Source organism: Phaethon lepturus, unplaced genomic scaffold (assembly GCF_000687285.1).
Source record: "Phaethon lepturus isolate BGI_N335 unplaced genomic scaffold, ASM68728v1 scaffold11225, whole genome shotgun sequence".
NCBI lineage: Eukaryota > Metazoa > Chordata > Aves > Phaethontiformes > Phaethontidae > Phaethon > Phaethon lepturus.
Window position 1 is genome coordinate 104,132 of NW_010538395.1, and position 12,397 is coordinate 116,528.

The 12,397-nt window shown below is 38.8% G+C and overlaps 1 protein-coding gene across 1 annotated transcript in view; it reads left to right on the forward strand.

Annotated features, from left to right (window-relative positions):
• Window positions 1–3,760, forward strand: part of PRUNE2 (prune homolog 2 (Drosophila)) — a gene marked incomplete at its 5' end in the record, with an annotated part of 104,450 nt that extends 100,690 nt beyond the window's left edge. Inside the window, 2 exons of the mRNA XM_010286789.1 lie at window positions 2,167–2,205; window positions 3,709–3,760. Of these exons, the coding sequence (XP_010285091.1) occupies window positions 2,167–2,205; window positions 3,709–3,760 (91 nt within the window). The remainder of the gene's footprint in view (window positions 1–2,166; window positions 2,206–3,708) is intronic.
• Window positions 3,761–12,397: the final 8,637 nt, after the last annotated feature.

Sequence of the window (12,397 nt, forward strand, 5' to 3'; positions counted from 1 at the left end):
TTGAACGGAAACAATAATTCAAAGATAGCCTGTTCCATAGAAAACCACTGAAAGTCCATAGGTTCACTCTACCTTATCTTGTTGATTTTCATGGTTTAACCCAGAACCACTGAAAGACAGTGTATCAGTTTTTGCTTCTCATGTGTAAGGGTTTTTTAAATGCGGTTATTTCTAAAGGGAAGATACCTACTAAAAAATTGTAGGAGTTTGATTTGAATTGCTGACCTCAACTGGCTTTATTTCAGATGCGAAAACAAAAAACTGAAATGATATATCAAGAGTGAAAACCTTGGAAAGCAATCATGGTTTTCATGTGGGTCATTATTAAAAAAATATGCTGTTCAAGAATGCTTTTTTTTAATGATTCTTTTTATCAAATGTCCTAGGTTTTGAACAGGCAAGCATTCTGTACTAGAAAGTATTTTGATGAATAAACACACAAGTATGATTGTCTTTTCCTTATGGTTTGTCAGTGACTAGGTATGAAGAACACTTCATCTGGAGCTGTCATAGATCTCTTCAGCCCAGGGAAGAGTTTTCACACCTGCCTCACAGTAGTTGTGAAAGCAGCATAATTTCCTTTATTGAGGATGGTTGCTCTGATACTTTTGGTGTAATCCCAGGGAGCAAGTGGAAGCTCAATTCTTGCAGTGGCGCTTGTAAAAATAGTAAATTATAATTGTGAAATCAGGGATTGTAGGGACTTCCACCCCAGTGTATTTGCTGCTGCGACTTCTTTAGACATGGAGTAATGGTAAGAATGTGGAGCACAGAGGTCGTTGGTCACCTGATGAGGAGATGTCCAGAATTTACATCCCTTTAACATCCCTAAAACTTTTTCATCCTCCCTCCATTCTTTCCTCCTTCTCTCCCTTCCTCTTTTGATTCCTGTAAACAGGAATTTAGTTTCTTACAGTTCTCCCTGATACAGACCTTAACCTGGTGATTGGTGTGTTTCTCTGTTTCTGCTGTTACGCTGTTTGTAGCAGTACGCGCATCTGCGTTGCACACGTTTTCTCCCCTGTAGACTGAAAACTGTTTGGAAAGTCTATTCACCTCTCAGACCAAAGGTGAAACGGTCACAGCACCAGTACCAAAGAAACTCTAGGACTTAGAGCTTAAGAAATTTTAGGGAACTGCTTGCTTCATGTCATCAGCAGCCACAGGAGAGATCATGATTTTGCTGAAGAAAAAATTTGAAAGCTAACAAGTGTGCCCATTGGTGGCAAGCATTTCCAAGATACCGTGATAGGAAGATGTAGTGGGTGTGTGCATTCAAGGCACTGTGAGTGGTTATTCCCATGCCACAGGGAGAAGAGCAGTGTTCAGTTGATAGCTTCCCTTCTGCTGGAAATTGAGAAAGATTCCTGTAGCAAAATTAAAGAAAATAAAATTCAACTTTCAGTTTCATAATTGCTCCACTGGCAAACCCAGAAATACCGCTATGGTCAGGAGGAATCTCACCTGTAAAACATTCGTGGGGTTATGCCAGGGATTGGGTTGTGTGGTGGTTTGGTAGTTTTTACCAAAGTGGGTTACAATGTGCCTGTTGGATCATATGAACTTGTACATCTTTTCTCTTCCTTCACCCACTCTTACCTTGTAAGGTATGATGAAGAGAAGTGTATTAAGAGAAGAATGAGGTAAAACTTCCTTTCTAGCCCATGCTGCTGCTCATAATGGAGTGAATCTGTGTGACAGCCCTTCTTCACTTGCAGGCGACCTCAACAGCTGAATGAGGGAGGACTTGCAATGATGTGGAATCTTACTTTCCCCTTCAAGCTGTTGAGATCAGCCTCCCTTGCAAATAAAACTTACTCAGCTGTAAATGTCCTTGACTTGGCCCAGGCTGCAGCTAGTTTAATACTGTCTGATAGAGCAACTGAACGCTTCCAGCTCTGCCCACGGGGCATGCCTCGGATCCCTGCTGCTTTTACATTCCTGCCTCCAAATGAGCTAAATAAGGAGCTAGAAATTAAAGGTGGGTTGAGCACAGGGATAAACAGTATCGTACTGAACTGAAGAGCTCTAGGGTCCGTGCCCATACTGGGTGCCTATTTTAGAAGCATGTACTGTATTTGTTCTTTGCTCTGCTATTGCTCTGCTTCTCTCTTACGCTCTGCTTGCTTCTTTGTTTCTTTATATCAATAACTTTCACTCACGCAGACTGGATGAAGAGCTGAGGGAAACTTCAGAAGCAGCCAAGTAAGATAGCTTTCGGCTCGATGCTGGCATTATATTTACTTGGTTCACAGGAATGGATTGAATGCAGTAGTACATTATGTGTTTGGTACAGCAATCCGCTCGTAGTTTCGACTGCTATGTAAGTTGCCCCATCTGTGAATTGACTTCCCCTCTCACTGTAAGCAGCCTGCTTTTGTACTGTTGGGTCTGAGTAAGGAATAATCATAACCTTACGCTACAAAAAAACATTTTTGCTCTTTTTTGATTATTGTTGCTATAGTCGTGGGGAGGACTGAAATTGCTTTTTTACTCCATTAAAATTGTTCATTAAACATTTTCTATCCCTCACCCATTATGTCAGATGACTCACAAAGTTTTTAGGAGGTAGTTATTTTTAAAAATTATTTTTTTATAATTTTCTAAGTTAGGGATAGCTGTTGTACCTCATTCTCAGTTAAGGTAGGTAGGTAGGCAACTTTTCCTGTCTTCCACTGTTGGTTGGATAGGCCAGTGGGTTAGTACCTGATAATACTGTATTATCTAATGGTCGCTTAATAAATCAGTGTCAGCTGATGATCAGATACTTTAAACTTGTAACCCTGTGCTTTGACTTTAACATACTGAGGTAGTACCATGTGAAGTACCATAGAAATCCTTAACTGGAACGACACAGTCTTGACTCACTGAGCAGAGCTTAGAAAGTAACCAGTGCACTTTTTTCAGATCTGTGTCATACACGAGATTCCGGAGAAGGGAGCTGTGTCTGTCAGTTTTAGTATGGCCCTGAGGTTTTTGTGACCAAAGATTTTGAGTTTTTGAGGTTTCTTTTCAGTCTCTTTCCTTTAGCTTGTGCACTTCAGAATTTTCATCTTACCATTTCTTCTTTGTTCTATTTTTTCTAAAGTTTCTTCTTTTGTGGTACACATTTTCCTCTGTTTCTCCTGAGAGTAGCTTTTAAAACAGCCATAGAGAAATTCCCAAAACACTGGCTACTGCTTTTTCATTCTTGCAGTTAGACTTCCTCAGAAGCAATAAATTCACATAAGGAGTTATCTGATACCACCTGAATATTTTCTTAAACAAAAGAGGTGCACCCAGCCTTGAAATGGAACTTCTATCCCTTCTATTCAAACATTTTCAAATGCATTGTAGCGTATGACAACGGAAACTCTGTGGCAGAAAGCTGCTTTCTTGTTACTCCTTTCATTTAAAAGAGTGCAGGCTGCAGCATAGCAAGTGAGAAGGGAACTAAATATTCATATGAGGCATCACTGATTATTGTTATTGTTGGATGTACAGAGTCACTGTAGTGCATTTCCCTGCCCTGAAAGAAATAGCTTAAAAAATTATTACTCAAACTAATTTGTGTTGCAGGCACTAAACTCACTACATTCCTATTTGTGCTGTCAAAGATAATCACTACAGTTAGTTATTGCACCTCCCACGTTTGATGTCATATTTAAAAAGAGAAAGAAATAAACAGAGAAGAAATGTTTACTACTATCTCTTTTTCCTTGTACCCAGAACTAGCTGCCTCTCAAATGATCCAGAAATTACTTCAGTGGAGCAGGAGTAAGAATTTATTCCTAATACTATCGTTAAATTTTAACATTATTTTACATTTTAACATTATTTTACAACCATGCTGCTAGAAACTGAGACTGAGTAGACTCCATAAGGCTTTTTGAAGACCTAAATTCTTTTGTAGTTATTTTCAGGAGCTTCAACGTGTGCAAGCAGAAAAAGCACTGAAGTTAGGATTTATTTTATTGCATTGCAGATGTGTTGAAAGTATCCTCGACCATTTCCAAGCAGAGACAGGTAGAATTCTTAGCCTGAGGATATTCAGGTTATGTGGAAAACAGATAGAAAAAGTGCAACATGATCAGAGTGAAGATGGTCCCATACGTTATCGTCAATTAAAAAGTAAAGCAGTAAACTTGCCATTCTCATTCAGAGATGAAAAAGTCATATATTTTACTTTGATTTGTGGGTTGTGGTCTTGTTGCCTTCCTTCTCTTTGCTTTTTGTGCTTCTCAGCTTCTTTCATAGTTACCTCCCTGACTAAATCTTCAGTATCTTTATGTTTCTTCCTTTCAAAGCCGGGCTGGTTCCCTTGGAAATGGGAATGTGCCGGTCCTCTGGCATGCTGTTCCTCCATCCGATACCATAACTGAAGCATGCAAATGGAAAACCCTGCACTGCTCTTACTGGGCATCCGTAAGGGTGTTTGTCGCTGCCGTTGGTGGCTAGAGTGGCGTGTCGGGGACTGGCCATGGCGGCGGCGTATGTATTCCTGGCCAGCGGGTGCTGGGGAGGAGCCACTGGGGACTTTGCTGTCCCTACCCATCTGACTGGTATGTAGAAGTACACGGGTGTCTCACACCAGAATGTTGTTCAGGAAACAGCATGTAGTAAGCCTGACTCCTCAGTAAAAGATTCCATCAATAGCATGAGTATTAATACGAAATATATGTAGCAATATATGAGCTTTTCTTGTCACTTTTTTAAAATAAAATTGTACTCTAGTAATCTATTGCAGGTGCTGATACATAGGTGAGCACCATAAGCTAAATTCCTGATTCCTAGAGCAGTTGACATAAGATGTCGGAGCATCTTTTTTTTTTTTTTCCCCCTCAGACACTGTTTATTCTGTAATGAGTCAATATGAGAACTGGGTTTTTTTAAGTATGAAAACAGAAAATAAATAACATGTTAAAGACTATTTATTTATTATTTTGGCCTTTTTGTGGCTTGAACAGGCTTTTCCTGTTTTTCTCAAAAGAGAAGCTGGGCAGCAAAAAGCAATATGAGAAAAGAATTTATATTTAGCTTAAATAAATAGGCCAAATTAATGCTAATTCCTGATACTTACATTTTCTCTGCATAAATATGAGTCTGTCTTCACAAGTGGCAATGATTTTCCTGTGTTCCTATCACTCATTTCTGCTGTCATTTCTTCACAAAATAGGATTTCCCATGCAAATGCCTCCACAACAGCAGTTTTACGCAGACTTTTATTCTGTATGCTTTCTGCTGAAACCTCTCTGGAGTCTACCCAGCTCTTAGTTTGCATCTGTTGTCTTTTTCATATCTATTCCAAAGACTTTTGTCTATTGTCATGCTCTCTTGTGTTCTATTTTTTTCAACTTCTTACACTTCCTCATGACTTTAAAAATAAAAATTATTAAATAATTCACAGTGAAGAACCCGGTATATTCTGTAACAGTTGATAAATATTGAGGATGCTTTAAATAGTTATGTATTCTGTGAGGAAAATTGTATTTTGATACAAAGTTTATGTTGACAACTTCTTATTCTAAAGAATGCTTTTAAAGTTTTTGATGACATGTGCTCTGCACTAAATGGGCAAAACCATACTCCCAGAAACCTTTTTAGGGGCACCCATATCTTGCCACACTGTGGTGTCATTCCACCAGTGGATCTTTCCACATTTGGTGTCTACTTCAGATTGGAAGTGCTAGGAATGTAGTTATTCATTTCAATAAAACAGTAACAGATCTTATTAAGGTGTGTATTGTACATATATAGTATATAGGATGTGTGTAAATTATTTGACACCAGTGCATTTAAGCAAATGAGAGATGAGGGTGCTCAACACTTTGCGGGAGCTCAGGACTGAGGAAATGACTAGCCACGTGTTTCATAGCACTGATTTCTTTTTTGTTGTTGTTGTTCTTTTCTGTTTGTTTTTTTGTCTTTAATATATAGCATTGACATGACCCTGAAATAAAAACCATCACTGCCAGGCATTTGAAGAAGAGGGTTCACTTGGATTTTCATCACGCAGACACCCATGACCATGGTGTACAATAGGCAATTTGGGTTAATTTTGTTTGGTTTATGATTTTTCCATGTCATTCAGCAATTCAAGACGACCAAAAAGGCCAATCCTGTTGCCATGGAAACAGCAGAATTTGGGACCTGGTTATTTGTGTTTTTCTCAGAAATAGAGTTTTCATTAGGAAAACTGTGTTATCTAGCATTGGTTTCTATGTGTGTGCAATTTCTGTTTAAAATTGTACCATTTTACCAACAGTGTGCCTCATGAACAAGTCCATGAGGATGTGGATTTTTGTTTAATTTTTGTCTGCAGCATATTAATGTTTATGCATAGCTGAACTGAATAGTTATTGTTACAGGAAATGTTAGCTTGGTTGTGTCACAGAGTAGCAGCAACTTCATTGTTTAAAAATAATTCTAGACATGATGCAGGACTTCCTTGAATTTGTCTGTTTCTTGCTGTCAGAAAAGTCTTTCCATGTTCATTTAATCCTAAGGACTTTTTCATTAGGTCACCGAAAAGACTGATGCAGTGAAAATATAATAATTAGTCATCAAATAGACCCCCAGAGGACAAATGAGTAACTGAAATTAATTTTATTTCAATAATTTACTTTAGTATCTTTATTTTAGAGGTAGTTTTTATAGAAGCAGCTAATCCTGTAAATGATTGTCATACATTCTAAAAGGCTTGGAGCACTAATTTATTATTGGTTTTTAAATCTGTTTTTCCAGAACTTTTTGTTTAAAGTCACAAATCTTCAAACAGTATCCTGTTTACTCCAATCATAAAGGCTATTAATGCTATGAATATGAAACAAATACGTAGTATTTCCTACTAACAACTGAAGTTCAAATGTGTGTTAACCTTTAACTGAAGGTTAAATGTGTAAATCTGCAGTTGGGAGTCACACTCATTTGTTAGGAATAGATGTCAAAGTATTATTCAAAGTGTATCTAACATAAAAAAAAAAGTATTACAATGCAGTTTATTGCCTGTGTGATAGAACACAGCAGTAAAAACATAAAAAGGAAAAAAAAACCCTAAGCATTTCTTGTTTGCTTCTGTCCTGTGTACTGGCACAGAAGACGTTGCAGTGTAAGTTTTCATATTCACTGGAAAATAACTGCAATCTCTCCGACCATTCTTTTACAAGAGAGTGCAAATTAATTCTTGAGTGAATTCTGCTTTTCTGCTTTAAAAAGACAAGAGTCACGAATATGACTAATGCTTTCTCTTCCTCTAATGAACACACACATGCGCTTTCCAAACCTGCTGACTCACTTGCCTTTTGGGATGTCCCAACAGAAGTAAAAGTGTTACACACTCTCTGAAATACCATTCTTACCTTCAAGAGATTCTCATATGTCCTAAAATTCCATCTGTGGATTCTGTACTTTGTCTGTAAATAAGTCCTTAAGACATAATGATTCAAGATAATTTGCACCTTCTTTTTACGTGTGCACTAACTCTAGTCCTGCTTCCAGTCCAGAATTATTAATTAAAGAGAAGACAAGCAAAAGCTTTCTTGGGGAATAAAGTTTAAGCCAAAGGCAGGACAGCGTGAGCCTTGATTTTTCAGTAGGATCTAAACTGAGAGTGAAAATTGTATTTTGTCCTTCATTTAAAAGATCGATATTTTTATTCTGTGGTTTGCACATTTCCACCTCTGTCAGTTTGTCTCTTGTATTTGCCAGGTAGTCTGCAGGCAAGGAAGCAAGCTTCCATCACTGTGTGCACAGTTGTTCAGCTACTGTAATGAGGACTGACAAAATTCTCAGAAAGGCAAGAACTTGCCAAATGCTTCCTTACCTGCCAGCATCGAAACTGAAATATTCAACCTGCACCTCTGCAGCCCTTGCTCTGTACTGAGAGGCGGTGCGTTGTCTCTCCGTCACACTAGCTAGCCCGCTGTACCGCATCTTTCTGTCAGCTCCTGCTGCTTGTCACGGAGGAAAGACCTAGTCCCGCTGACTACTGTTGCTGCTCTCTAACCTTGCCCTGAATTAGGATCTGGTAGTCTCCACTGTTTCTCGGGTATTTGAATCTTGGCTTGTGTCTGCCTTATGAAAGTGCTGTCACTTAGTATATTGGGGATAATGTTTTATGTACAGATTAATATTTGTATTAACTTCCAGATGCTAACTAAGCTTCACCTAGATCTAAACTATTTAAAAGCATTTAGTAGCATGAAGTCACGTCTTCTGTAGACCTGTAGTTTAAGCCACCTAGAATGAGCCGGATGGCTTGTGTTATGCTGTAGGTGAGAGGAGTGTTTGCTAAAAGGGAAGTTCACCGCAAAGCAGAGGTTCTGCACAAATCTTTAGGCACTGTTTGAAACCTACGTGGGTTATAAGAGATTTGTGGTCTTAGTGGTGGGTGTCAGCTCAGAGGTGAGTTTAATTCTAAAGCCTCTCTGTGAAATCACCAAACAGCAAAGCTATACATGAATTAGTATGATTAATGTGGGTGGACCAACAGAGGCGGCCTGAGATGGAAGGAATTTGTTTAGGCCAAGTGCCACATTAAAACAAAATAGGGCATCAATGTGATGGTGCAAAAATGATTTCAAGATCAAGGTGTGGTTATCTTTGCTTATTAATATATTTTGAAAAGTTTTTTAATGTTATGGCAATTCTATATTATACTAACAATAATGTATCAATATTAATAAATCAGTAGTTTGTTGAAAGACAAATATAGTACGTATAATTGCACAGACATAATCTTTTATATTCAGATTTTTTCTACTGTGTATCAGAGTGCTCAGATAAAATATAAATTAATATTTGCAATTTTTTTTTTGTTAAAAGACCTATGCTGACTTAAATTATAGGTTAAGCAATACAAGGATATCTAATATCATTGTATGCATATATATACATATGAATCAGAAATAAAGAACTGCAACCCACCACTGGAAGTATTTCCTTTCAACTCCAACTTTTTTTCTTTATTCCCTGGGTATGTGGGAACACTTGACCATTTCAAATCACAGTTCTTTGCATAATTATAAATTTCTTTTTATGTCTATGCCCTACCTGTCCTTCCAAAAGTTGAAACTGAGTCAGTGCTGTGTCTCATGATGTTACTCTCCACCTCCATCTATTCAAATCCTTGCTTTGCTGATACTAGCAATATTGTTTCTGAAAGAAAGCAGGAGGGGCTCTTCAAATTGCTCTCTAATTTGTGTCTATGCTGTTATATAAAAATCGAATGCATAGATAGTCTCACTGCATCTCATATGGTAGGCAGAAAACAGAAGCTACGGGGCACAAATAGGCTGACTGTGAAACCACCCTGAGCAGTTTAACACCCTTGTTGACTGCAGTGAAGGAAGGAGTCAGAGCTGGTGGGTGTTCAGTCCTCTTACCGACCTGGTACCATATGCCCACTCCTGTCCCAATCTACGTCAGTGTCAAATGAATCAATTTATACTGCCAGTACTTGAAATAAACCTGGCTGACTTTCGGGTAACTAACCTGGAGCATGGGCCAGTGAGGCACCAAATAGGAGCTAAAAGGGGATAACCTATGGCTTCTTAATTGCTACCCACACGCAAGCAACTCTGTGAATGCTCCGAGACCTAGAAGTTGGATTAAACTAATCTGTCATGCTCGTTGAAAATAATCTCCTTGACTTTTGATAAGTTTGAAGATCTATCACATCTTAAATGTTGGTAATTTAGGGCTTAAATGGGGCCTCAGAAGCAGATTTAGTTATAGCCATGTCATACAAAAGAAGTGCTGCTAGATTTCAGGAATCTTAAATTGTGTTTTGGTTTTGGTTATCTTTCTCCAGGTCCTTCCAATATAATTTAATTACAGTTTAAATGTTTTGTTGGCAGCTGATCTCTGGTGTGCAGTAATATGGGATCACTTACACCCTAAATCTCAGAGGTTGGAATGGATACTCTTAAGTCCACCTATAATGCTATAGCTGGGAGAGCTGTGGGTCATCCTAATGTCATCAGTCGTTGTAATGAGAGCTCAGATGTTTTCTTTTCCTTGCCTTCTGTGAGCCTCACCACCTGGCAATTTATGTCTTCTAGTAATTTGGCTAATGTTTTCAGAGTGCTGATTAATGGCTTTTGTAGCTGGGAACACTGGTGCAATAGACACAGCTGTTTATACAAGGAGAAGCTGAAGATGTGGGTAAGTAGTAACACAGAAGCCTTGTTTTCAAAAAAAGAAAATCCTAGTATATTAACTGTTGACATCTTCCTGTTCTCTGATATGTGAACGTTTGGGACATCTTAACATTTTTCTCAAGAAAAAAGGTGTAAAAGTACTTAAACTGTATGTTCTGCTCATTTGGTGTTTCTTCAGGAGTGGGAAAAACAGAGTTTTTCTTTTGTCATAGATTTTCAATGGAGGGTATTTTCAGCACAGTTCAGTGGTACAAAACAAAGTATATCAGCTGAAAGAAATCCAGTGCCATGCAGTAAGTTAACATTATCTCTCGTTTCCTGACTGTGCTAATTTTCTCTCTCCCTGCTTCTCCAAGATTTATATTCCTGTTAGCTCAGCCGTTAGAGCTAAAGCAGAAACTGATGGCCTGGATTGTTTTCTGTATGGGAGAACTAGTTTAACAAGCTGAATGCAAGTTACTATGGAAGGAGACCGTATTTATTTACAAAATCTTGAAGTAATTTCATCTCACCTGCTCACACTCCTCCTCTCATAGGCTTCATTCACTCACACAGTCACACCCAAAGCGCCAGGACATGTGTTCCCAGGGTGGCCTGGCCATGAGCAGTTGGCAGCGCAAAGGACAAGAGCTGCTGACTGCCAAGTCCTCATCATGTTTCTGGTCTTTTTTACTGCAGACAGCAAACTGGTTTTTGAGTGTGAGGATTTCGAGTCCTATGTACAATTTAGGAGTCGGTAGCTATTATTGGGTGGTCCTTTGCTTTGGAGTCATGCTTCCTTCAGTCTCATAAATCTGAGGCCACTCTTTCTCCTTTGTTTGGAGCGAATGTTTGTTCTCTTGGTGAAGTTACCGCCTGCATCACCCTGTATGTGAAATACTGTAACCTTTTTGTCATCCTGCTGGTGTTAGGTAGCAGGGTCTTCCACTGACAGCCTCTGGTCTTCTCAGAGTGCAGGTCTTATGGTCCTGACATTAAAAAACAGGTTCCGCGATTTTATTGCTGGGATCGGTGTCCTAGGAGGTGTGTCCTGGAAATGGTGCTCTTTGTTACCCTTCTTCTGCTGTGTTTCCTGCTGCGTTCACAAACATGCGTATTTCCTTTCGTATGGCATTCGTACCGATCTCATTCGTTCTGTTACAAATTTCTGCAGCTTTGGAGGACAAAGAGCTGCAATTATGCTGTAGTGGTAAGTCAAGAAAGGGCTGTTGGCAGAGCTCTTGGGACTTACTGTGTTAGAGTTAAGTACAGAAAAAATAAAGGAAATCTAGCTTTCTTAATGAAAAAAAGTATTGAAGATTCTTCAAGTCTAAGTACAAATACAGAGTCGGGAAATAGTCCCGTATTATTATGAATCCCGTGGTAGCTTGGAAGTTACTGGATTAAGTGAAAAATCTAATTTTTTTAAATTTATTTGAAATGGTAGAATGGTTTGGGTTGGAAGGGACTTTGACAGATTGTGTAACCCAACCTCCACTCTAGTCCTCTTGACATTTAAGATGTGAAATGTAAATGCTTCTAAAGAAAGCAAATAAAATAATTCCTTACCATTTTCTCTGAAATAAGTGTGTGGTGGACCTGATTTTGGGTGTGTCTCTTCTGCCCTCTGAAGCCTTTGGGCTGGTAAAATTGCATCTTCTAACATATAAACGTGGTGTTGAAGGCTTGTGACAGTGCCGGCAGTGTATTTTGTTAGAAATACAAAATGTACAAATACAGATTTTCTAGTTTGTAGTATAATCATTTGTGATTTTTGAGTGCCACTTGGTTTCCTACTAGTGCCACTAGTGGGAATAAAAGACAGGTCTCTGTGTTAGCTGTGTAGCTGTTTCTGGAGACAAGAGGGGTGTCTCTGTATTACCTGGCACAGATGAAGCCAACGGAGCAGGCATTGGGAAATTCACTGTTCTACTCCTCGTTGATCCCCCTCCCCTTTCCTCTAGTCATGCAACCCCTCTAGCACCCTGTTCCCATTGCAGAATACAGCTACCCTGCAGGCAGATGGTGACAATTAACTAAATGTTTACAAAACTTTAAAACAAGAACCTAAATTCATGAGGGAGCTCATAAATCCCTCAGATGTATGGGGAAGTTACTGGGGGCTTTAGACCAGTAGTTGTTACTGTAAGCATTTAATTTTTCTAATCCTTTCTTTGATGTAGGCTTGCCCTTTAAGGCTGCTTTATACCCTGTGGGCTTACTTTCTGTGTATCAGCGATTGAAGTAGGCGAAGTAAACTTTCATAACTTAGGTGTTTT